General features: G+C 37.6%; 1 protein-coding gene across 1 annotated transcript in view; it reads left to right on the plus strand.

Moving 5' to 3' along the window:
* EYS (eyes shut homolog) overlaps nucleotides 1-25,840 on the plus strand; it is a 1,685,250-nt gene that overhangs the window by 1,647,816 nt on the left and 11,594 nt on the right. Inside the window, 1 exon segment of the mRNA XM_053601630.1 lies at nucleotides 11,584-11,756. Coding sequence (XP_053457605.1) covers nucleotides 11,584-11,756 — 173 coding nt within the window.

Below are 25,840 nucleotides of genomic sequence, written 5' to 3' on the forward strand. Positions count from 1 at the left end.
TAGATAAATTGATAATAAATGTAAGAATAAACAAAGACCCCGAGAAATGGCAATAAGAAAGCATTAAATTTGAAGGTGGATGCTGGGAACCCATCCCAACCATCCATTATTCCATGTGGAACAAAGAGACTAACCCAACGTAAGAGCCACATTTAGTTGTTTTTAAATGAATTTTCAAATAACTCATAATTTAAATAAGGTAACAAAAGTGTTAAGTAGCTGCTTATCTATTGGTTGTAATCTGTTCACTTATTCATAACTTTAAAAAGCGATGTTAGTGTTACCATCAGTTGGCATGTCATATTCTCTCCAAAGTGGAAATACCTTTCCTCATACCACATACCCAGGGGATTTCATAAACTGCCACGTGGGTGCAAATGTGCATCTCAAAGTTAAACATGAAAGTCTTAATTTGAATAACAAATAGACTAAAGCAATGATGTAAAATAGGAATGATACATCTGACAAATTTCCTTACAGGATTCTAAAATTTTTCTTATCAAAAATTGTGATCAGTTTTGGGATCCTCTTATTGATCTAAACGCGAAATATTTACTGTAATAATTGCTACATGCAAAGCAGTATAGAGCCAAAAATAGCTCTTGTGACCATTGTATAATAATATTAAAATTATGAATCCCTGGCCTTAAAAGAGGTGAATTTTATCGTACATAAATTACACCTCAATAAAGCTGTTCAAAAATGTTAAGGCTTCCATTCATAGGTATTCAACTCCAGTAGCAGCAGCACTTCAAAGAATTTTATTCCTTTTGACAGGTTTTGTAATTCTTCTCTACTCTCAATAAGAATCCCTTCTGTAAAGGAAAAAGAAAATGTGCTTTGTAACATACTTTTCAATAGTGTTTAAGAATTTTTTCTCTATGCTTATCCTAGTCCCAGGCTCTTATTTCATATCGCTTTACACTTCTATGTTTCACCTGAAGCAGAGTAATATTAAATTGAATGTCTAGGTAACATTATAGACAGCTCAAAACTAATGTTCAATCTTTTCTTAAAAAATAACTAGTACACACAATGAAATATTTGTTAAGTGCTCAAGAGGCAAGTCCCAGCCGAGAAGCATACATTTCATGATCCTTGGAATCAATTTTAAAAGAAAAAAATCTCTCAAAACTAACCTAACTATCTGAACACTGCACAGCAAAATGATATAAATTGTAAAAAATAAAATCCAGCAACTCAGCAGGCTCCTTTCTGTTCCTCAGAGCTTGCGGGCTGGGAGATATTGTTTTGATACATAAGGGAAAGTTTTGCTCCAAGTAAGGGGATAGGTTGGGCTTGCTGGAGGTCCCAGTGTGTGCAAGGCTCCGTAAAGTGCTGAGAGCCCTGCTCTCCTGCTCCAAGTCTGTCGGCACACACAGACCCACCTGTGTGTGCTCATAAAATTTCTCAAAGGAAGGGATCATAAAGCAGAGTTCATGTCAAGCCTTTATGCTCCAGGGATGAACTCTGATGCAAGAAAGAAACTGTAAACTATTTCTGTTCTTAGTAGCCAAGGTGAAAAAAGGTTAGTTCTGAATCTTCTCTTATCCCTCTGCTGAACTCTGTAACTGTTTACCAACTAGCATGCTGTTCCCTAACCTCTCCTTACTCTAATCCAGCTTGAATGTCCCTGAAATGCACTTTGCTCCTCTTTTCTCCTCAAAATGTGCCTTCAGTTGCCATTGCTAGGGCTGCAAAGTGCAAATCCCTTAGTCTGCTGTTAAGGTGTGTCAGGAATGCTGTGTAGCTGTCGCCCCCGCTATACTTTTCTTCCTAGGTGGCAGTCAAATGACTTGTCTCTGGGTTTGCACAGCCTTCTGGAAGCAAGCAGGCAGCTGGGTTTCTTGAGAAGCAGTAGCCAGGTGGGTGACTCACCACCTAGTACTAGAATCCCCTCTCTCCTCTCACTTTCCCCTTCCTCTTGTTTCCTTGATAAGAGTTCCTCAAACTGGGAATTGCGTTTCAACTCTGTCTTTTAGGAATGTCAATTTAAGACTGATAATTTCTCTCACCTATGAGGGTGACAAAAATATTTTTTCTAAATGTCTAATCTATTGGTGAAGCTGAAGAGAAGCGACATTATAAGTTATTAACACAAACTCTTATTTGTTTTCTCTGTTTGTTAAAGCAAAGTGTGGAAACTGAACTCAAATGTCCATCCCTAGGTATCTGGTTAATGAAGCTAAAGGAACGTTCATGCAAGGGAGGACTACATGTATATATGAAAGATTTTTTCTATGTTGCTGTGAAGTGATACTCAGAGCACGTTAAGTTTAAAAAGTAGGTTTAAAAAACATGTGGAAAAGGGGAGTAATAGACATAGATAAACAGCCACAAATACATACATATAGATACAGGCACACACATACTCATAAACTCATATTTCAGAAAAAAATGAAATATTACACAAAAAATATACAAATAGTTTTTACAGGGCAATGAAAACAAGAGGAAGTAACAGGATAAAATCTAGACTTTTCTAACTATAATTTGCTTTCTAGTTTTTATTTGGAATCCGATGAAATATTTTTTGAGTATCGAAAAAGAAAAATCGAAAAATCGAAAAAGAAAAAGAGCGTACTTACACTGAAAGAAAGTAAAGGTATGAGTGAATCCGGATAAAGGACTTAAAAAAATCCTCCAAGAAAGCATAGGAAAAACACTGGAAGATATTGGCCTGGGGAAAGACTTCATGAAGAAGACTGCCATGGCAATTGCAACAACAACAAAAATAAACAAATGGGATTTCATTAAACTGAAAAGCTTCTGTACAGCTAAGGAGACAATAACCAAAGCAAAGAGACAACCTACACAATGGGAAAGGATATTTGCATATTTTCAATCAGACAAAAGCTTGATAACTAGGATCTATAGAGAACTCAAATTAATCCACATGAAAAAAGCCAACAATCCCATATATCAATGGGCAAGAGACATGAATAGAACTTTCTCTAAAGACAACAGACGAATGGCTAACAAACACAGGAAAAAATGTTCATCAATATATGTTCATCAAAAATGTCCATCAATATATGTTCATCATATATTAGAGAAATGCAAATCAAAACAACCCTGAGATATCATCTAACCCCAGTGAGAATGGCCCACATCACAAAATCTCAGAACTGCAGATGCTGGCGTGGATGTGGAGGAAGGGAACACTTTTACACTGCTGGTGGGACTGCAAACTAGTACAACCTTTCTGGAAGGAAGTATGGAGAAACCTCAAAGCACTCAAGCTAGACCTCCCATTTGATCCCGCAATCCCATTACTGGGCATCTACCCAGAAGGAAACAAATCCTTTTATCATAAGGACATTTGTACTAGACTGTTTATTGCAGCTCAATTTACAATCGCCAAAATGTGGAAACAGCCTAAATGCCCACCAACCCAGGAATGGATTAACAAGCTGTGGTATATGTATACCATGGAATACTATTCAGCCATTTAAAAAAATGGAGACTTTACATCCTTCGTATTAACCTGGATGGACGTGGAAGACATTATTCTTAGTAAAGCATCACAAGAATGGAGAAGCATGAATCCTATGTACTCAATTTTGATATGAGGACAATTAATGACAATTATGGTTATGGGGGGGAAACAGAAAGAGGGAAGGAGGGAGGTGGGTGGGGCCTTGGTGTGTGTCACACTTTATGGGGCAAGACATGATTGCAAGAGGGACTTTACCTAACAATTGCAATCAGTGTAACCTGGCTTATTGTACCCTCAATGAATCCCCAACAAAAAAATAAAATAAAAAAAAAAAAAAAGGTATGAGTGAATCCAACTGTACTTCAAGTTGGTGGCGTGACCAAGCAGAAAAGATTTAATTCAAGTGATTTTAAAATACAGCATTCTGACTATACAATGGGTAATAGCCTATGGACAAAGAGAATTATAAAGACACCCTAAATTGTGCCCTATAATCTTGGTGTTAGTAGCAACATTGGTATTATTATTTCAAAACTATAGATAAAAACAGCCAAACAACAATATAGGTGATAGAGCGATCAATTGATTGACAAATAAGGCAGTTAGATATGAACAGGGTGGATAGTAGATGTGGTTAGGCTAATTGTTTTGTTTTGTTTTGTTTTAAGACAGAGTCTCACTATGTGGCCATTGGTACAATGCTATGGTGTCACAGCTCACAACAACCTCAAACTTTTGGGCTTAAGTGATTCTCTTGCCTCAGCCTCCCAAGTAGCTGGGACTACAGGCACCCGCCACAACACCTGGCTATTTTTTGGTTGTAGTTGTTATTGTTGTTTAGCAGGCCTGAGCTGGGTTCGAACACGCCAGTTCTGGTGTATTTGGCCAGCACCCTAACCACGGAGCTACAGGTGCCAAGCCAATTTTTGGACTGTCTTGGGTCAGGCTTAACCTGGGCTATTGTGGGAATGGGGCTAATCTCTAATTGAGACCTTGCAGGTGGGTTGTTTTGGGGAGCTAGTTGTTTTGAGGGACTTCCTGAAGGATAGAAACAGTATACACAAACTGTTAAGGGAATCTGTTACATGGGAAATTTCCAAGAAGCAACTGGTACCCCTCCATGATGCTTGTGGTTGCTAGGACAAGACTTGGTTTGTTGTCCAAACTGTTCAAATAAACTTTTTCTCTCTTGCTAAAACTCTACTTGTTCTTGTTCTCTTTAATTATTTTGGCAACTACCTCAAGTCATCACGGTGCCACCCTAACATTTTGGCGAGCCAGCCAGGAGAAGCTCTTACTTGAACTTTGTCGCTTTGGCTGCTTCCACATGCTTGCTCTGCTCATTGACTCCATCAACTCGGTGCCAGTAAAGATTCTTCAGTACAGAGAACCAAGAGTCTGGGAACATGGTTCCCCTGGGAACATGCCAAGGACCTGACATGACATCTAGTCCTACTCCTAACAGATAGATATAAACAAGTGAATGATTATGTTAACATTTATCACTAAGAACTAAAATTTGGGGCCTAAAAGTTAAGGACTATAGGCATATAACAGAAGAAGTAAAAACCTTCTAGTCTTTAATTTGAACTGGAAAGAAATCATATATGAATTCATGAGTTTTTCTATTAAAAAAATTTTTTTTCCTAGCTATGTCCACTAAAAAGATCCAGAAATAACAATAACCTAGTATCGATGAGTACCTCTATGGCCAAATTTGTCATTACTAAATACCATTTTCCACTGAATGTGAACCAAGATGCCTTGGAGAATTAGATAGTTAGCCCTGGGACGGAAGATGTATATGAGCCTAGGTATCTTTTCGTGTCTGAAAGTAAGAACATCAACAAAAATGACTAGAGTCATTTCAGAAGACAGAGGAGCCAATTTAAAGGAATTTCTATGGACCAACCTCAAAATTATAGAGTGTGGGCATGTCTGCAGTGGGCATGTGAATGGTGCTGGGAGAACAGGTTAGCCACATGTAAAAGACTGAAACTGGACTCGCACCTCTGATTACTTATAAAAATTAACTCACACTTGACAAAAGATTTAAATATAAGACATGAAATAATAAAATCTTTAGAATAAAGTATAGGAAAAACTCTAAACATTATAGGCCTGGAGAAAGATTTTTATGAAGGAGACCCCACTGGCAAATGCAGAACCTTCAAAAATAAACAAATGGGACCTGATCAAGCTTAAAAGCTCTACATAGCTAACAACACAATAAACTAAGCAAATAGACAACTTTCAGAATGGAAGAGGATATTCACACGTTATGAGTCTGACAAAGGGCTAATAATCAGAATCTACAGAGAACTCAAGCAAATGAACAAGAAAAGAGCAAACAGCCCCATTAATCACTAGTCGAGAGAAATGAACAGAACTTTCTCCCAAGAAGACAGAATTGCCAATGAACACATGAAAAAATGATTATCATCCCTAAGCATCAGGAAATGCAAATCAAAACTACCCTGAGATATCACCTAACATGGGAGAGAAATGCCCCCATCACCCAGTCCCAAAGCTGCAGATATTGGCAAGATTGTGGAGAGAAAGGAATATGTATACCCTATTGGTGGGATTGCAATTTAATAGTTATTTTGGAAAGAGCTAAACGTAGATCTTCCATTTGATCCCACAATCTCATTATTAGGTATTTACCCAGAAGAAAAAAAGTCATTTTACCATAAGGACATTTGTATTCAATTCAAAATCACAAAGATATGGGAACAACCCAAGTGTTCCTCAGCTCATGAATGGATTAACAAAGTGTGGTATATACCTAAGATGGAGATTTTACATCTTTTGTATTTACTTGGATCAAATTAAAGAACATTCTCTTCCTGGATAAAATTGAAACACATTCTTCTTAATAAAGTATCACAAGAATGGAAAAGCAAGCATCCAATGTACTCAATACTAATATGAAACCAGTAGACAATCTAATACATGCCCACACAAGAGAAAAATTCAACTCAATTCAAGAGGTGGGGTGAGAGAAGGGAGGGGAATTGGTGTACTCCCACTCCATGGCACAATGTGAGGGTAGACGGCACACCTGGGGGCAAGACACAACTACAACAGGGACTCACTCTACCTAACAAATGCAAACATCATAACCTAATTGTACCCTCACGTTAATCCGAACTTTTTCTTAAAAAGAAGATTCTCCCTAGTAAAGTATCTCAAGCATCCCATGTTCTCAATACTAATTTTAACACAGCAGATGAACAACTACAGGCCCACACAAGAGAAAAAGACAATTAAACTCAAGGAAGGTGGGGAAAGGGCTCAGTAAGCTCCCACCTACTAGGTACAATGTAGGGTACATGGCCCTTGCTCTTGTTCTCTTTAATTATTTTGGAATTACTTCACCTCCTGGGTGAAGTACTCAAATACAACTTGGACTTTTCTAACAAACACAAGCAATGTAACCTAATTGTATGTACTCTTCTATTAATATAAAGTAAAAAACAATTCATGTGATTAATAATAAAAAAGTATATAAAATATACACAGTTGTGACGATTCTCCCCATTAAAGAAAAAAAAATCTTATTACCTATAAATGTTGCTAGCATACTATTCATTATGCTGAAATTTGGTAAAGGAACATTTCTTTCTTAACAAAGATTGCATTTTAGAGGATGTTACCCACCCTCCAGGTGACCTTCCCTGACAGTGATTCTTATCCTCTCCTTCCTAAAATAGGAGTTACCTGTGTGAATAAGATATTCTGAAAATGACAATTTATGACTTCCAAAACCAAGTCAAAAAAGTCATTGCAGCTTCTGCCTTTTCTAATTATTAAAGTATTGAACAATGCTTTGCACTGAACTCTTTTATTAATTATCAGACTGTATTTTCCATATCCCTTCTGGCAATTATATAGAAAATGAATCACAAGCAGCCTGCCTGCAAGCAGAGTGACCTATTATGAGTCCATAATAACAATAAATGTTTATTGTTGCTTTAGGCCACTAAGTTTTGGGGTAATTTATTACACAATAGAAAAGTAATACTGGTCTAGGCACAGTGGCTCACACTTGTAATATAATTAAATGTGGGATAACCCAACATTACATAACTAACTCCTGATGTGATAGCACTCTGGCAGGCCAAGGCAGTAAGATTGCTTGAGGGCAGGAGGTTGAGACTAGCCTGATCTCATCAGTACTGAGAAGTTAAAAACTTAACTAGGTGTGGCAGCAAGCACCGATAGTTTCAGCTACTGGGGAGGCTGAGGCAGGAGAATCACTTGAGCCCAGGATTTTGAGGTTGCTATAAGCTATGACGATGCCACTGTAGCAACAGTGAGGCTCTGTATTAAAAAAAAGAAAAAGGAATGAATATAATCAGATAATTGATAAGAAATAGTTTTTCTTACAACTTAATTAGTGCCATATACATAATATATATGAGAAATGTTACAATTTTTTAACCCCTAACAAAATAATGGCTGCTTGAGCTATTAAGTGAAACGTCGATAGAAAACTATGTAATGGTTGGGTCAAGCTAACACCACTTTGATCAGCTGGTCAATCCTAATATAATTAAATGTGGGATAACCCAACATTACATAACTAACTCCTGATGTGATGCACTGGGAACCATACAGCACCATCCATAAAACAGTGAAAAGCCTAAACCTGCACCTAATCGGCCTTCTCCATCTAGAAGTTCATGGACGTTAGTACTAGAGTGTCTCACCAGCGAATAAAGGAAGGCCAGTGGGGAATGCTTCAGGTGAAGCAATTATAGCCATTCTTACTGTGAGCATGTTGAGTTTTGACATATCACAGCTAACGTATGATGAGATTCATTTGTTTTAGTTCTTGATTGTATATTCTTAAAAGGCTCAAATTTTGAGTGTGTCATTTAACATCCAGCAAGTTTTGGCCAAAATGACACCCATCATATCACACTTACCTTATTCTCCCAACTTGTTACTTATAAGTAGAATAAACCATCAAGGAAAGCAATTTGATGAAGGAGGCCATCCAAGACAACAGATGACCTAATGAGAAGGTGACTCAGCTGTATTTCCCTTTTACTTTAAATGGCAGAGAAGGAAGTTGTCTAAGCAGAAGTACAGTTCTTAAGGGCAAGTGATCATCTATTGCTAAATTATATACATTTATTCTATGATTCATATGACCTTGTCCTCATAACACATGGGTTTCATTTTAAGTACTGTGTCTGTGTTTTTTCTTATGCATATAAAACCCACAAATCTGTAACCCTAACTTTTTTACAGTTCCAGGAAAAGTAAATTTTCTTCATGAAACTTCTGTTATCATCATAGATGGAACATTCTCTTTTATCCAAAGCAGTAAGAATTTATATTTGATAGGTAAAACAAAAGAGTAAGTTAAGCAGAAGTTATTTTTTTTCCTAGCTTCTTCTTTTCAAACCTTACAGGGTTAATAAGAGGATTAAATGTGTTACTACATATAACGTACTTAAATTGATGTCAGCCACTAAGGTAAAGCCCCAATGAACTTTGAATTGTATTTTATATGTATGTTTCATACAAAAACATTGTTCTAAATAAAGTGTCAACTCCTGGGGAGTGTGGAAGGCACCAAATTTGCTGCTTTGTATTCACACTGGTAACAAAGTACAGTGGTGCTCTACACATTCTCTTTGGTGAATATTTAGTAAATGAATGAAAGATTTTTAAGTGATATTCAGACAAAGAATTATAAGTCTATTATCTCATTTTCGGTTAATTTTTATATGTCTGTGTTCATCCTAATTGCCTGATTACAAGAAAATTAAATTCTTCATGTTGAATTTCTATTGTAATGAGAAAAAATTACCCCATCCACGTTTCTGAGCTATAAAATCACCAGTAAGAACTGAACAATTTATCTGCAGTTTAGGAATTTAAATCAGTGTCATTCTAAATGCCCAGAAGTGAAATAATTAACTATGTTAGTAAAAGCGCACTTCAATTTTCAACTTCTGATTGCCAGCATGAGCAGCTGTCTCTTCCTTACCATCTCTACATGTTTGGAGGCACGCAAATCCACAAATTGTTTCTTATGTATTGAAAATTAAAAATATCTAACATTTTGGGGATGGTCTTGAAACAGTTTTCTGTATAATGCTGATGATTCTTTAGTACCTTCTGAATATTCTCAGCTAGTGTGTGGTGGATGCCATGTGCTTCAGCTCTTTGCCTGCTAGTCTACGTAATTCCCAAATCTGTCTTATGTCCTTAACTCTCAAGTTTATGAACCACGTCATCAGATGCTTATAGGGGAGTAAAAAGCTGTTTTATCGTCTACTCTTGCCTCCAGCATAGTCTAGCTGAGAGTGGATTATTTTGCTACATTCCTATCCTATGTCCCCATTCCCACCGTATTATTTCAGTCACATAATCCTGAAAGTCCAAGATTTCCACAAGATTGATAGACATAGAATGGTGACTTCTTCTCCTTTTATCTGCAAGATAAAGATGATGATGGTACCTTCCTAATAAACTTGTAAGGAGGATTAGAAGAGTTAATACATTTAAATTACTTAGAAAAGTGCCTGGCATATGATAAGCCTCGATAAACATTTGGCATAACTAGAATTTTTCCGTTTCCATACCAACACACTTACTAACGCCTTGAAAATGCCTCTTCCTTATCTCCTTCAACCTTTTCACCCCTACAGGCCTTTCCCTCTTCAGGTCTTTTTACCATTGTGAGGCCTTTAAGACTAATTTTGGTTTTAAGTTTTATCTTTTGTCACCACTAGGTGGTGCAATCATCATTTTATAAAAGTAATGACAGGGCGTTTTCTATTTTAAAAATTTCTTTAATAGGAATTTACGATTATAGTTTTAGTTCCTCTGCGAAATTAGTAAATCATTCTATTTTTTGAATAAAAGATTTTTACACATTTTGTGCTTTTTGTAACCTTCAAACAATAATCAAAATCATAAGTAATTGTGTTGCAGATTAATCCTGTATTGGGTTTACCTCCATTTTGGAGAATCCTGTAACAATTTTTCACACTTTTTTCTTTTGCATAATTATTAACTTAGATTCAACAAGCCTATAAATTGCCCTAAATCAAGTCAGGATCTATAACATAACTGGAAGATCTGGGAAGGAGGTGTGATCTGTGGCTGTCTTTCTTCACCTTAGTAGATTCTGACCCCACATCCCACAACCCATCTTAAAATGTGATTTTTTGACTGGCACTACTTTTAGATAGTTCATTGCTCCCTAGACAGGAATTTAAAGCTAACCCTTTCTCTTATGTGCCTTTAGTGTAATGTTGCCAAATTTGGAAAGGGAGGGAAGAATGAAAGGATATACAGGGTGCTTGCATAAATTTAATTTCAGACAATAAATAACTTAGTATATCTCAAATATTGTTAATCTGAAATTCAAATTTTATATGGAACATACTCATACTAATAAAAAATTATTCATTGTTTATCTGATATTTAAATTTAACTACATATACTACATTTTATCTGGCAGTCTACCTTTGCTGCCCAACCCCCGCCATGCCCAACATCTCTCTAATCTCACACAGTGTGTCTCGTCAAATGAGTCCTCCCCATTACTCCTCAGTTTCTACTTCAGCCACAAACTCATTGCCTCTTCCCGCTGAGGTCTCTTTAGCCAGAGGGACACCTTATAAGCGAGATCCATTTTCCTATGTCCTCATGTTCCTAACTATGGGTGCCACATCCCTTCTCTGGGATTCACTTCTGACAAGTTTGCATTTCCTTCTGCAGCCCCAGAGCGAGCCTTGTGCATTCACCAATCAAGAAACATGAGTCAGGTTTCTAAATGGTCCCACTGAATCCTTTTTCTCTAGGCTTGAGGTTAGGAGACAGCAATGCAATGCACAGATTTCCACCTTGGTGACAGCATGGGAGTGAAAAGAGACTTACAATACAGTTTGCCCAAAGAAATGATTCTCTCCAAATTCTTTCAATTTCTCTGAATCTAATATTAGTTTTTTTCTTTGACAATTTGGATCTTGGTGGTTTCAATCACAATTCACTTTGATACCTTAGAACCTCAGGTAAAACTGACAAGTTAACATCAGGACGATACACAAGTGTATATCTATCTCAGCCCAAGTATTCAAAATTCAAACCATGCTCCTTTTTCTCTCAACCTACAGTTGCAACTGTCCCACTGGGTGGAAAGGAACATTCTGCATGGAGACGGTTTCCCCCTGCGATGCTGAACATGACCCTCCACACAACTGTAGCAGAGGAGCAACCTGTATTTCATTAACTCATGGATACACCTGCCACTGTCCCCTCGGAACCACCGGCATCTACTGTGAACAAGGTTAGGCAGAATTTCAACTCATTTTGCTCACAAATTTAACTACATTTAGGAACTGCAGAGTCAGTTTTCCTTTTGGAAAGTAGAAAAGAAATTATGTAATAAAATTAGAGTCTGCTATCTCCCCTGCATATAGGACATTATGTTTCACAGTAGAGTAATACTCAGAATTCCGTAGTACAAAAATATGGCTTTATATTTAGTATCCCTCTAATTTATTAAGTCTAAACTCCCTGTGTAGTCTAGAAATTTTGTCCTAAATGCACTTAAATCAAGTGACATAAGGTTCATATAAGTTATAAGGTTCATAACTCAGTTGCAGATTAAGACTCTGGCTTTGAGTTTCTCCTTTCTGTACCTTCCATCAGACTCAAAACTCTCAAGAATACCACAAGGTGCCAGAGGGAAAGAAGAGAAATTTAGGAGGTAAAATGGCCCCAAATCCAGTTGGCATGATAAGGAACAATAATAGCCTAACCACCAGAGCCAAGTATGGTAATGCCTCTGAGGGAATCAGCTATTGCCTGGGTCCTCCCCAACCGGGCTTACTTCTAAATTTGAGGTATCTCCCTTTAATGCCCAGCTGGGACTCCAAAACAGCAGAGGAACTCCAGGAAACTCCCAGTAAAGGAAGCTGGAGAGATTAAGCAAGAAAAATAAGGGGACATGGGGACCACCTGCCCTCTCTTGGCTGCCTGAGGCTGAATTATCTGCTATTTCTGTATAATTTGTATATGATGGCATCATCCAGATCTCCTGTTTTATATGGGGTTCATCATATGCCATCAAATGAAACTAGAAAGTAAAGATACAGAAAGTAAAGTCTTAGCTCCCCTTCCCCCTTTAAAATCAAAGTCTAGGATAGAAAGCGAATAGGAACCAATCACCAATTGTGCTATATTCACGATTGTGTTATTGGGGGGTTTATTGTAATATCATATTCATGTGTCTGATAAGAACAAATTTAATCCCTCAGATCACTTTATCAAATATAGTAATAAAACATTTTTATTCTTATATTCCTTGAGATTTCATATATGTTTAATTCTCCAAAGGTCAAAATTTCTGATAAATAGAAGGCGTCAAAGGATAGAATACTAGTGATTGAGTGAAAGTACTTTTTACTCCTGTCCTAGGGTGTGACCGGGACATAACGGCTGTGTCTGGCGTATGGAGATCAGTCTCTTTTATAATGGCATTAGGGATACATCTTGATCTTTAAGAAATGGTGGTTCTTTGTTCCTTGAATATGCCACACTCTTTTCTAGAGTAGGGATTTCTACTCTTCCTTCTGCCTAAAATGATGCCATCTTCCAGCTACTAACCAGTTACTAACATTCGACTTAGCCTTTAGATCTGAACTCAGACCTTGCTAAGTTAGTGAAGCCTTTCCTGATTCTCTTTCATACAGCTGAGGGCAGTGATCATCCCTGTTTTTGTTCATTATTGCTTAATTTCTAGCACATATAGCACGAAGCAAAAAAAACTATGTGTTAAATATTTCAGCTTAATAGCTATAAAATAATAAAAACTGATTGTGATGGTTTTCACAGTGTGGTTGTGAAAAGCAAAGTACCCAAAACTTTACCAAGACAAGCACCTTGGTCACTCCAAAGGAATAACTATTACAAACTGAAATAGTAGGACAAGTAGGGCTAGGGAATGTGACGATAGGACAAACCAGATTTCTGAAGCTTAAAGTTCAAGTAATGAAAGTTCAGAGGATTAACCCAAAGTTTGTGTGTGTGTGTATAAGATAGACATGTATATGATGTTTGTGTGCATATGAATAGATTATATAGATGACACATGAAGATAGAGATAGGAATAGTAAGAGTAATGAGGTTATTTCACAGAAAGAGATAGAAAGTTTGATAGAAAATGCCAGAAAATCTGGCATAGAATTCTGAACACAAAATTAACCAAATGTACACCCTGCTATGCTATAAAATAACAATTTGGTTAGAATACTTTATAACTCAGAGTAGTCATTAAAATATTGCAGCACAATTCTGACTCCCAAACATTTTGCAAGCTGAATAATCCATCCAGTTTCTTCTCCCAGGTGCTCAAATCTTGCTTATTTGCTCATTTCTTTTGTGTTACAGCTGTCTCTCTCGTTTGTTATCATTTATGATTTACAACTATACATATAACCCTACCTGAGTCATAAAGTCTCTTCTCAATTCATTTTTTCTTCACATTATTAGTAAATTGCTTTCTTCCTTGTATTAGTTTTAATATGTCGAAGTCCCAGCTGTCACACACCATTGCCATTTAGTTGTGTTAGATTCTATGTGTGTTTTTACCTTTTAGCCTGGCAAATATTGAAAATGGCCTTTTTTTTAAATTTTTCCACCCTCAGTCCAATTTTTCTTCTACTTTTTATTAATTCCCAAATGTAAAGAAACTCACACACATTCTAGCATTTTAAATGAAACAGGCAAATGTTCAAATTACTTAAACATTTTTCTGATGCCAAGAGTACTTTATAGTCTGACTAGTCCCTCATTTCCAATGAAATTAATTCTTGCTAATGGATATGTTCAATTCTTCAAGCCCTCTGAACACATGGATTTAGCAAAGTCCTTGGTTTTTCTAATAGTAGAGAAATTATCTATAGGACAATAGATGGTAATTTCAGGAATCATTACTGTGTTTTCCTGTTTTCATATACTCATTTTCAGATGCATTAGACCATGTGGGAACACAGCAGGTAATGTACATGTTTTCTTCACAGAAAAAAAAATGGTTTTACCCTGTATTTATTTCCCCCACTTTCAATTTCATCATGATAATTAATAGAGATGGGGTGACATGCATATTAGATTCTCTATCTCTGTCATTTCGTAATAGTCATAAAAAGTGAAAAATAAATAGGCACCATCTACTATTCATAGGAACAGATACTTTACTGCCTTAATTTTCTTTTCTTTTTCTTTTTTTTAATTTATTTATTTTTATTGTTATATCATAGCTGTGTACATTAGTGCAATCAAGGGGTACAATGTGCTGGTTTCATATACAATCTGAAATACTCTCATCGAACTACTGACTTAATTTTCTATGTTTTTCAATACAACCTGATAAATCGTAAGTGGTACTCAGGGAGAAAGTAAAGTATATGCGTGTGTAATGATTCTGAAGTTTATATGAACATCAGCTTTTTTAGCATTTAAAGGAACAGATATGGCAGCTGAGTATCAGTAGAAAGAAATAGACACAACTGCCATTTCCTACCCTTGAACTTAGGACAAGTAATTTCCCTGAACATCAGGTTCTTCATGTATAAAAGGGGGTAGGTATTTCAGAATCTCTATTGTAGGGGATTGTGGGGACAAAGCCCAGTGAGATGTCATTCCTCTTATCAAGTCTTAAATTAATGATTACTACTTTTTATAAGGCAGTGAGTGAAAAGAACTCTAAAAAAAAATCTATACAGTTTTTTTAACAAAGCTTTTTTTTCTTTCCTAGTCAGTATAACAGTAATAAACAAAAACCCAAGGGATTTGTGGCTCTCAAGTGCTAAAGTTTCCTCCCTCAAAGTATTTGATTTGTTGAGCTATAAAAACCCTGCCCCCTGTTCCAGGAAGGTAGACAGAAAATGTTCACAATCATTTTCTATGGACAGACTCTGGTTGCTACCTCCTCTAAGGCAGATCTGCCTACCTTTTTAACCAGAGAGGATTGACGGTGGTAAGATTCAACCTCTAACCTTACTCTCTTCTGTGGGGCTCCCTATAGCTTCTAATCAAAATAGGACAAAGTAACAAGGAAACTAAAATTTTCATGACCATAATAGAAGATATAAAAATTGAAAAATATCTCATTACTTCATTTTCTCCTCTTGTTAAAATCTATAAAGTTTATATTAAGAAAAATAGAAAAGCAAGCTTCCCAATATCATGCTCTTCCAGTGGCCAAGGAACATCACAGGCAAATGGTCAGAAATCTCCATAGTCTGAGAGGGAGAATTATCTAAAAGCCTCCTAGTACACCTCCATAAAGGATTTAATGAGAAATCAATGAAATAGGCCAGGTGTGGTGGCTCACACCTGTAATCATAGCACTCTGGGAGGCCAAGACAGGTGGATCCCCTGAGCTCAGGAGATCAAGACCAGCCTGAGCAAGAGCGACTAAAAATAGAAAATAGAAAATAGATTTTTTTCTATTTTCAACTAAAAATAGAAAAACTAGCCAGGCATCATGGCAGGTACATGGTAGTTCCTCTGAGGCAAGAGGATCTCTTGAACCCAAGAGTTTGAGATTGCTGTGAGCTATGATGTCATGACACTCTATTCAGGGTGACAAAGTGAGACTCTGTCTCAAAAAAAGAAGAAAGAAAGAAAGACATCGATGAAATAAAGAGGGTTACACAGTGACAGCATCATAAAACAATCATGTGATTTTGTAGAATGCTTAATTTTTAAGCAACACACCATCCTGATGAGTCTCCAAAAAACATTTAGAACAAATATTACCTTTCTCTTACAGAGAAAGGATAAAAGATTTCATTACACTTGGGTTAAATGCAGGCTATGGCCACATAGGTATTTTGATCACTTTCATTTTAAAAACATGAGATAGTTTTAATAGATGCCTAAGTTAAAATATTTTAAACCTCTTATCTTAAAATACTGTTTTACTGTATGATATATGTATAGATTCTTCAAACTATTTGATAAATGTAGTAGATATCAACGTTTCAAAATGACCAAATAAAAGGTGTTCTTTTTTTTAAGGAAAAAACAATACTTATTCTCAATATGGTCATAACAAATTGTTCAATTTTAAATAATATTTGTGAAGAAACCACTCAGGCAATATAGACAGACCCAAAGCACTATGAAATAGTGCGCTCCTTTCAAAGAGCTAACGATTTAGATGGAGACTAGGCAAAAGTCTATGAAAAATCACATGAGTGTATAACTTAAACAACAGTTCAAAGAAAAAGGGGAAGAACTATCCCAGGATATTGAATGCTATAATTGCTACATACATGACACAATAAGTGCATTATTTCTGGCCAGTGGGACCTGAAAGGGTGTTAAAAACTGATGGGGTAAAATAAGGTTTCAAAGGATGGGTTAGATTTTAATAAACTCACATGGGAGGGTGAGGGAGCTTGCCTAAGAATGAGAACCCCTTGGGCAAAGCACAGGAAGAATAGAAGAATGGACTTCCATCTGTGACTAAGTTCCTTCATCTGCAAAGGAAATTTATGGCAGTAAGGTCTGAATTATTAAAATACCTGTAAGAACAGAAGAGAAGCTGTGAAAAACACAGGATTAAAAAATTGTCAGGACTTCCTTACTGAGCAGAGAGTGAGCCGTTCAGGTAGTGCTCAATTAAGGCTCATGAAGTGGATAACGGTTATTAAAGGTTTAAAACCCGATGACACGTGCACATAATCAATGAAGTCTTACAAAACCTTCTACAAATAAGCCTTTGAGATTTCTAAAAAAGCCATCAATCTTCCTATACACTTTACTTGGCATAATGGCCAACTTTATTATTAAGATACCTCCAAGAACATAAGAGCCAAGATAGTGGCAAAAAAGAAAACATGTAAAAATGGAAAGAAAAAGAAAACATGTTCTTCTACCAAGAAAAGCAAAGCAAAAAAAAGGCTTGGTGCAGGTTACAGCGCCAGCCACATGCACCTAGGCTGGTGAGTTCAAGTCTGGCCCGGGCCAACTAAAAAACTGCAAGACCAAAAATGCTAGGTATTGTGGCAGGCGCCTATAGTTCCAGTTACTTGGGAGGGTGAGGCAAGAGAATCCCTAAAGTCTAAGAGTTTAAGGTTGCTGTGAGCTGTGATGCCACAGCACTCTACTGAGAGCAACATAGTGAGACTCTGTCTCAAAAAGAAAAATGAAAGGAAAAAGAAAGAATAAAGAAGAGATAGGAAGGAAAAGATAAAAAAGACAAAATAAAGCTAGTCTAAAACATGGCATGCAATTGAATATAAAACTAGCTTTGAATTTTCAGGAATCTAAGTAAAACACAAAATACAACAAGTTGCACCTCAACTATTGCCTAATAAAAGAAAGTATCCCAGTCACTATGCCAATGACAGAACTATGTCCTGGCATTGAATTCTAATGAAAATGTATTGAGCAAGCTTCAACTTAAAAAAAAATAATTAAACAACATAATATATGTTATCACTGAGGACAATTTTCTAGACAATGAAGAGATATTATGTACATGGAAATTTCTTATGTTGATACACAATACAGTCTACAGCATAATATTATTATAGGTTTATAAATATATTTATGTCATAAGCTAAATAATAAAGTGGTTTTCCAATGATCTGGCATGTTACTACAGTAATAGTTGTCTAGGGGAATTATTTAACATTTTTATTAGACTGTTGCTTTTGGATATCAATTGTGTCAACTGGTAAGTAGTCAAAGCATAATAAAAAAAGCATAATAAAAAAAGTCCTTGTAGAAGTACAAGCATCTTCTGACACAGAAAAAGAAAAAAAAAGTAAAGAATTACAGGCATCCTGGTTATTGATTGAAAGGATAACCATATGCTTTATTTTCCAGATTTATAGGTGACAATGTTAATGTTTTGTTTTGTTTTTTTTGGTTTTTGGCCAGGGCTGGGTTTGAACCCGCCACCTCCGGCATATGGGACCGGCGCCCTACTCCTTGAGCCACAGGCACCGCCCCACAATGTTAATGTTTTATCATGAAAACTAAAAAGTTTAACTTGGCATCTGTTCAAAACCCCAAATGCTGATTCACAAAACATGGAGTGATACACCTTATCCTAGAAGATTTTGATTTTGAATCTCCAGGTGTCCCTGACTGTCATAAAACAATCATGTGATTTTATAGAATGCTTAATTTTTAAGCAACACACCATCCTGATAGGTCTCCAAAAAACATCTAGAGCAAAATAACCACCCAAGTAACTGAGAGAGTTACACTGTTAAACAGAGTGATTCAGAGTCATCCATCTGGGTACTGAGGAAAGTCTGCCTCAAGGTAAGGTTCTATTTTTTCAATCATTGTTACTTAACCATTCCTTCTGTTACCAATTGAAAAAACAGGTACAATTGCTTATTCACACAACTCCCAGTAGACTTTGACCATAATCCATGCCTCCAGCAAAAAAAGAAGATGCTTAATTTTCATTTTGCTACCATAATAAGGTGCGCACCCAGTTAATCTAAAATTTGTCAAATTGCTTCAAGTTGAAGTCTTTAAGACTTCACATTAAGAATGGAAAAAAGCTCTTTTCTAGGCTGGGTATGGTTGCTCATGCCTGTAATCCTAGCCCTCTGAGAGGCTGAGGCAGGAGGATCCATGGAGTTCAGGAGTTCAAGCCCAGCCTGAGCAAGAGCAACTGTCCCTACTAAAAATGGACAAATTAGCCCAACATTGTGGCAGGCACCTATAGTCCCAGCTACTTGGGAGGCTGAGGCTGGAGCACGGCTGAAAGGAGAAATTTATAAGCCAAGGTAAAATCATATGCACTTATTCATGGACCTAAATGCAAATAATAGATAAATACATGCTACAAAAGGTCTTAAATTATTGTCTCATTTTCCCTCCTAACTGAACAGAAAATAGCTATAGTATAATAGAAAAGCTGTGGCTAAAGTCAAAATGTTTCGTACCAAACAAAATGAAATTGAAAGCATAAAATTGAGAACACTGCAATTTGCTGAGAACAAAGCTGATAAGCATCTGCAAAGATTATCCCTTTAACCTCATAGGCTTATAGTGTGTGGAGATAGAGAGCTATATACTTACTAGATAGACTATGCATATGCCTGAGGTTGCGGGTTCAAACCCAGCCCTGGCCAAAAAAAAAAAAATGCTCTGGAAACTAACCTATTTTTGGAATTTTGAGTACCATACTGAAAACAGGATGATTTGCTAGCAAATGACCTACAGTAGGAATTGTTCAATTTTTATTTTATTTTATTTTATTTTTTGAGACAGAGTCTCACTATTGTCACCCTCAGTAGAGTTCTGTGGCATCACAGCTCACAGCAACCTCAAATTCTTGGGCTTAATTGATTCTCTTGCCTCAGCCTCCTTAGTTGGAGCCTCCTCAGCTGGAACTACAGGCGCCTGCCACAACATCCAGCTATTTTTGTCATTGTTGTTACCGTTGTCATTGTTGTTTAGCAGGCCAGGGCTGAGTTGGAACCTGCCTGCCTCAGTGTATGTGGTCAGCGCCCTACTCACTAAGCTGTGGGTGCCCAGCCAAATTGTTCAATTTAAAGTGATTAAATACATATGCTAAAATAAACAGTTACCACATCCAAGGTAAAAAGGTGATGAAATTTGCAAAACATGAGAGAAACAAATCTTGCAAAGCTTTAGATTTGGAAGAAAAACTGTGCTTTAAAAGCAGAGAGGCACACACTGCAAGGGTGTTCAGCACGCCCCCTGGGTGAAGGGCTCAACTACAACTTGAACTTTACCTTAGAAATGAAAATGATGACAGCTCGGCACCTGTAGCTCAAGAGACTAAGACACCAGCCACATACCACATATATTAGAGCTGGCGGGTTCCAATCCAGCCCAGGCCTGCAAAACAACAGTGACAACTACAACCAAAAAAAAAAAAAAAAAAATAGCCAGGCATTGTGGTGGGCACCTGTAGTCCCAACTACTTGGGAGGCTGAGGCAAGAGAATCACTTAAACTCAGGAGTTGGTGGTTGCTGTGAGCTGTGATGCCATAGCACTCTATCCAGGGCAACAACTTGAGGCGCTGTAAAAAAAAAAAAAAGAAAGAAAGAAAGAAATTAAAATGATGTAACCTAAACATTTGTACCCTCATATCAATTTGAAATTGAAAAAAAAAAAAGCAGAGATGAAGCTCAGCAAATAATTAAGTAGAAAGCTTCAGGCTCCCCTAAATACACCAAGTTAACATCAATACATAGACCAGAACACTTCTGTGAGAATGCCAGCGACTAGGTGAGAAGCTCCAGCACCCAGATTGTTGAGAACTCCAGAGAAAGGTGTAGAAAAATCTGTGGCATCTTATACATCCCTGGGTGCCCTTCCCCTATGCAGCATAGTGCAGAGTTAGTAGGAGAAATCTCGTACTTTGGGTCTCTTCCCTGGGACAAAAACTAAAGAGTGGAGCACGAGCCTAATGTTCTTGATTGTCTGAGACTGCCCCGAGGACTAGTTTCTGTCTCACAGTATTCAAAGTGCGAACAGGATTTGGCACCAGAGTTCAGAGGCCACTGAAAACAAAGGTGAGCAGAATGTTAGAACTGCATTTCTGTAGATAGATGCCAGGGAAAGCAAGGCGGCAAAAAAGGTTTCAGAGGTCTTCCAGCTGAGCTGAGTAGAGACGTTTTACGCCTATTTCAACTATTCTGGGAAATTCTCAGCTTTATTTCTTCAGCTCCCTCTCTCATGAATCTTTCTCCGTTCCTTGTTTTTTTCTTCTCCTGTGCAACCCCAGTTAGTTCTAGCCAAAACAAACCACGTGGCTTAAAATGACAGAGATTTATTATCTCACAGTTTTGGAAGCTGGAAGCTTGAAATGAAGGTGCCACCAGGGCTATACCTCCTCTTCTACAGACAGATCCTTCTTTGATTCTTCCAGCTTTGGGTGTGTCAGGCCTTCCTTGGCTAACAGGTGCATCACTACAATCTCTGCCTTCGTCGTACCATGGCCTTACTCCTGTGTGCCTGCAGTGATATCTTTCTAATTCACTTTTCACTGCGGTGCCTTTAGAGTCCTGTTTTTTGATAGCAGCTCTCCTGTTAGACACTAAGCCTGAGGAGCCCCTGAAAGTTCTACTTGCCCCATTCTCCTGAACAGTAGAAGACCCAATGCTGGGCTCAGCAGATTTGGCAAATACACTCAAGGTAAAACCTGGCTTTCTCATTCTACTTACTTAGCTTACGTTTCCTTTTCCTTTTTTTTTTTTCCCCACCTTTCTTAACATATAAATTGTTTTCTTTTTTGCTAGATCATCAATTTATTGCAAAAGATGTTTTAGAATAATTTATCCAACATTTTTAGTTGTTTTCATTACAGGGATGGGGTAAATCATGTTAACCAGTTCGCCATTCTGCTGGAAACCAAAGTCAACCACTGTATTTATTTTAAAGAAGTTCCTCCGACAGGTGTATGCATGAAGCTTTGAAAACTGGAGGGGAAGAGAGCTATGATAGGACTCCCGGAATGCAATCATTTGATCCCAAGTTTTGAGAAGCAGATATTGCTGGAGGCTGATAAGTGTTTGGGGGGATGCGGAAGGGACACTGATAAAGGAAAAGCTTCTTTTATAGTAGCACATTCAATATACCAGCCTGAAACCCGCCCTTCTTCCTCATTAAAGCACCAAGAAAAACAGAGAAACAGTGGTGAGTTCCTCTTCCTTTTAAAACTGCCCTTGGTATAAAAATGTTATGTGTGTAGTACTGTGGTAACTTAAAAGACAGCTCAACTGACGAACTAAAAATGGAAGTATGCTTTAATCTAAATAAGATAGAGTATGCATGTGAGAAAAAATACATTATAATGAAAAAGAAAGGAGAAGCCACTGAAATATATTTGTAATCTAGGTATTTTCATATTTTACTATTTGACATATACTTCTTGGGAGCACTTCACTACTTTCAAAACCTAACTTGCAGCTTCCTCTTACCTACAGATCCGTTCATTTCCCTCACTCCTGCTACTGCAAGTTGCAACCTGGTAGTTTCTGGAACCTCTAAACAAGCCTCCTGCTGGGGACTGTACCCATCATTGCTATAGACATCAGGGCCAGAGTTCAACTGTAGGCTTTTGGCAGAAGTGTGGAGACTGCTCTTTCTTTTCATGTTACACTTGGTTTTAAGATTACTCAATCAGTTCTTTAAACCTCAGTGTCTTAGAAATCTTCATAAGAATGACTCCTTTGGTATCTTAATTGTAGCCTCCTCTACTTCCCATGCTAAATTTGGGTATATATAACTTGAGAGACAAACTTGTGCATAAAATTAGCAGACCAATCTAACTGGCAAATACTGTGCAGCCTACAAAATTCACCCTGCCCTTCCACCTGACAACTTGGAGGCTTCGTTACTAAGCAAACTCCTTCTTTGAGATGAGTAATCTCCTAGGAAACTTCTAAGTCTTGCATGCAAATAGATTCCTGGCAGACACCACCGTTTCGCCAGACATGTCCAATAGATATGAAACACATCAGAAGATATAGCTGCCTCAAGCTGATATTAGTGCCAAACTCAATTTGAATTCTAATTAGCATTCTAATTCCTTCCTGGAAAATCTTAGCTGAAGTCAGAAATTATACGAATCATTGTGCAATGAGCAAGGAGCTATTAAATTTAAGTTATCTTGTTGTCTGAGAGTTTAGGTTGAGGTCTCAAAGCTGAGAATAGTAAATACCATGCAGACCCAGAAGTCTAAAAAGAGTTTGTAGATAATAAAATATCACTATCTGCCTATTGTAACAACTAAAATAAAAAATAGCGGCAATGCCAAATGCTAGTACAGACATGAAGGAATTAGCTCTCTCACACACTGTTGGTGAGAATGTAGAATGGTGCGACCACTGTAGAAAATGGTTTGGCAGCTTCTTGTAGAAAAACACATTCACTAACATATTTGGCATTTACACCAAAGAAATGAAAACTTACATCTACACAGACAATATGTAGATGATGGTCATGGAAGTTTTATTGTAACAACCCCAAACTGGAAACAACCAAAAAAATGTCCTTCAGTGGATGAATGGTTGAACAACCCCATAGACCCAGCCCGTGAGAGACCAATCAGAAATAAAAATGGACAGTGATTAAATTATTCAGGTGCTCAGATGGATCTCGAGGGCATTATGCTGAGTGAAAAGAAGGGATAGAGAATTCATGCAGGATTTGTAAAGAGGTAGCACTACCGGCCCATCCTCTGTTCCCAGCCTATATTGTGGGGGACGATATATAAGAGAATTGACTCAGAGAAAAGGAACATTTTTGGAGAACATTGCTGACAGTAGGAAGAAGGCTTAGAATGCACCCGCTGAATGAGTAAGAAGGGCATCAAGGTGGTCATGGTGGCTCACGCCTATAATCCCAGCACTCTGGGAGGCTGAGGCGGGTAGATCGCGTGAGCTCAGGAGTTCAAGATCAGCCTAAGCAAGAGCAAGACCCTGTTTCTAATAGCAGGGCGTTGTGATGGGCACCTGTAGTCCCAGCTACTTGGGAGCCTGAGGCAAGACAATCACTTAAGTTGGAGGTTGCTGTGAGCTGTGATGCCACAGAATTCTTTTCAGGGTGACGGCTTGAGGCTCTGCCTCCAAAAAAAAAAAAAAAAAAAGCAGAGGAGGCTTCAAAATGTACTCAAAGAAAATAGGGGCATTTTCCAGAAGGAAAGCTTAACATCTCCTTCTCTGGGTTATCAGTTTACGCTGAATGACCCTGGCTATGAAACTGGAGTGGAGAATTCAAGAAAGAGATCCCAGGAAAATCAGGCCTATATCCCCGGCATGAGAGAAGATTTAAGACCAGGGCCCAACCCTCTCTCAAAGCAGCCTAAAGGTAAAAGGCTGGCTGTAGCTTTTTCCCTACTGGCAAAGCTTGAAGCAGGACAGCTGGGGAACAGAGGTGCCTTTTGACAGAGTTCAGGGCAAGAGCCATCTGTACATGACCAAGATAAACAGACTTGAGTCACTTTGAAAGAACCTTGACTAAAAGGTTAAGTTGTCTCAAGCAGAAAGAGGCTGGAGGCTTCTCACAAGAGAAAAAGCTGACTGGGATTCATAAAAGGTCAAGCAAGGTGCATCAGCCTTCCAGAGAACTGCAGTACAGAGATACAATGAAGGAGTTGAAAAGCACTCAAGGTGCAAAAGAACATCTTCCATGATAGAAGAAATTAGACAGGTGAGAGAGAGCTGCCAACAGCAGACAACAAAGCCCCTTTCCCTGTGTTCTTATCACTGATCCCCAAAGTCATCTTGGAAAAGCAAAAGAGGAGAAGGTGAAGGAAGAGAGTGAGGACCAGTACAAATAGGAAAACGAAAACATACCAGCACCAGCACCACCTCCCTGCCACAGCTTTCCAAGCTTGGGTCTGATTAGAGCTGTGGAGAAAGGATAGAAGTTTAGAATTAGATGAGAGATTAGGATTTTAATTCAGATTGAATGAGATTTCTTAGTATCAAAAAATGTGAACATTTCACTAAGACCTGAAAATGATCAAAGAGTTAAAGCATTTTCCCAAGATATCATCAGGAATGAGAATAGAAGATCGTACAGACATATATCTAAAGGGCAATCATAGGGAAAAATCAAGCTACATCTTGAGTGCCTCCTGCCAAGTCCTTGAATCTTTCCCTTGACCTTTGATGTCATAGCAACTAGTGCTCTCCCTGAAACAATCCTTTACTTATGTTAAAAATGACTTCCTCTGGTGTTCCATATCACCTATTCTTAAATGTTTTGAAGACCCATAACATCTTTACTCAGAATATTGCTTGTTTTAAAAATCTATGGATTCCATAAATCAGACGGTGCCTCATTACAATCCAAGTGCTTCTACTTCACTTAACAGCCTATTCTATTTCTTTTCACTACATTGTGCTAATCTGGTGCCAATTAACACTGCACTTATTAAACAGTAAAACATATAAATATTATTAATTTCCCTGAAGGGTTCTATTTATATTAAACAGGATCATAAAAGTGATGGCCATGAGTAAAGTTTGTGAAATGTGGACGTCAGTCACCTGAACCATTAGTTATTATTCCTCTCAGAAAACTATCCCTTCTGAAACAGCCCCCTTACACAGACCAGCCCTGAAGCTATTGGCTAGAACCCAGTATCCAAAAAGAAAAGTTTTGGAGTTTTCTTCTTAATTAACCTATATTGATTAGTAAAGTCTCCCACAAATGATTCACCTTCAGAACAACTTTGTGTGAGTCGCTGGAAACCTGGACTTCTCCCAAATTTTGCTTCAAAGTAAATACAGGAAATGTTCAGCAGACAGTTTAGTGAAGATGGATATGATACTACTTACAGAATCAGTCCTTTGAAGTCCAACTTATGGCTCTATCTGCTTCTGTAGGTAGACCCGCTCATATCCAAA

This window comes from Nycticebus coucang, chromosome 9 (genome assembly GCF_027406575.1).
Source record: "Nycticebus coucang isolate mNycCou1 chromosome 9, mNycCou1.pri, whole genome shotgun sequence".
Lineage (NCBI taxonomy): Eukaryota > Metazoa > Chordata > Mammalia > Primates > Lorisidae > Nycticebus > Nycticebus coucang.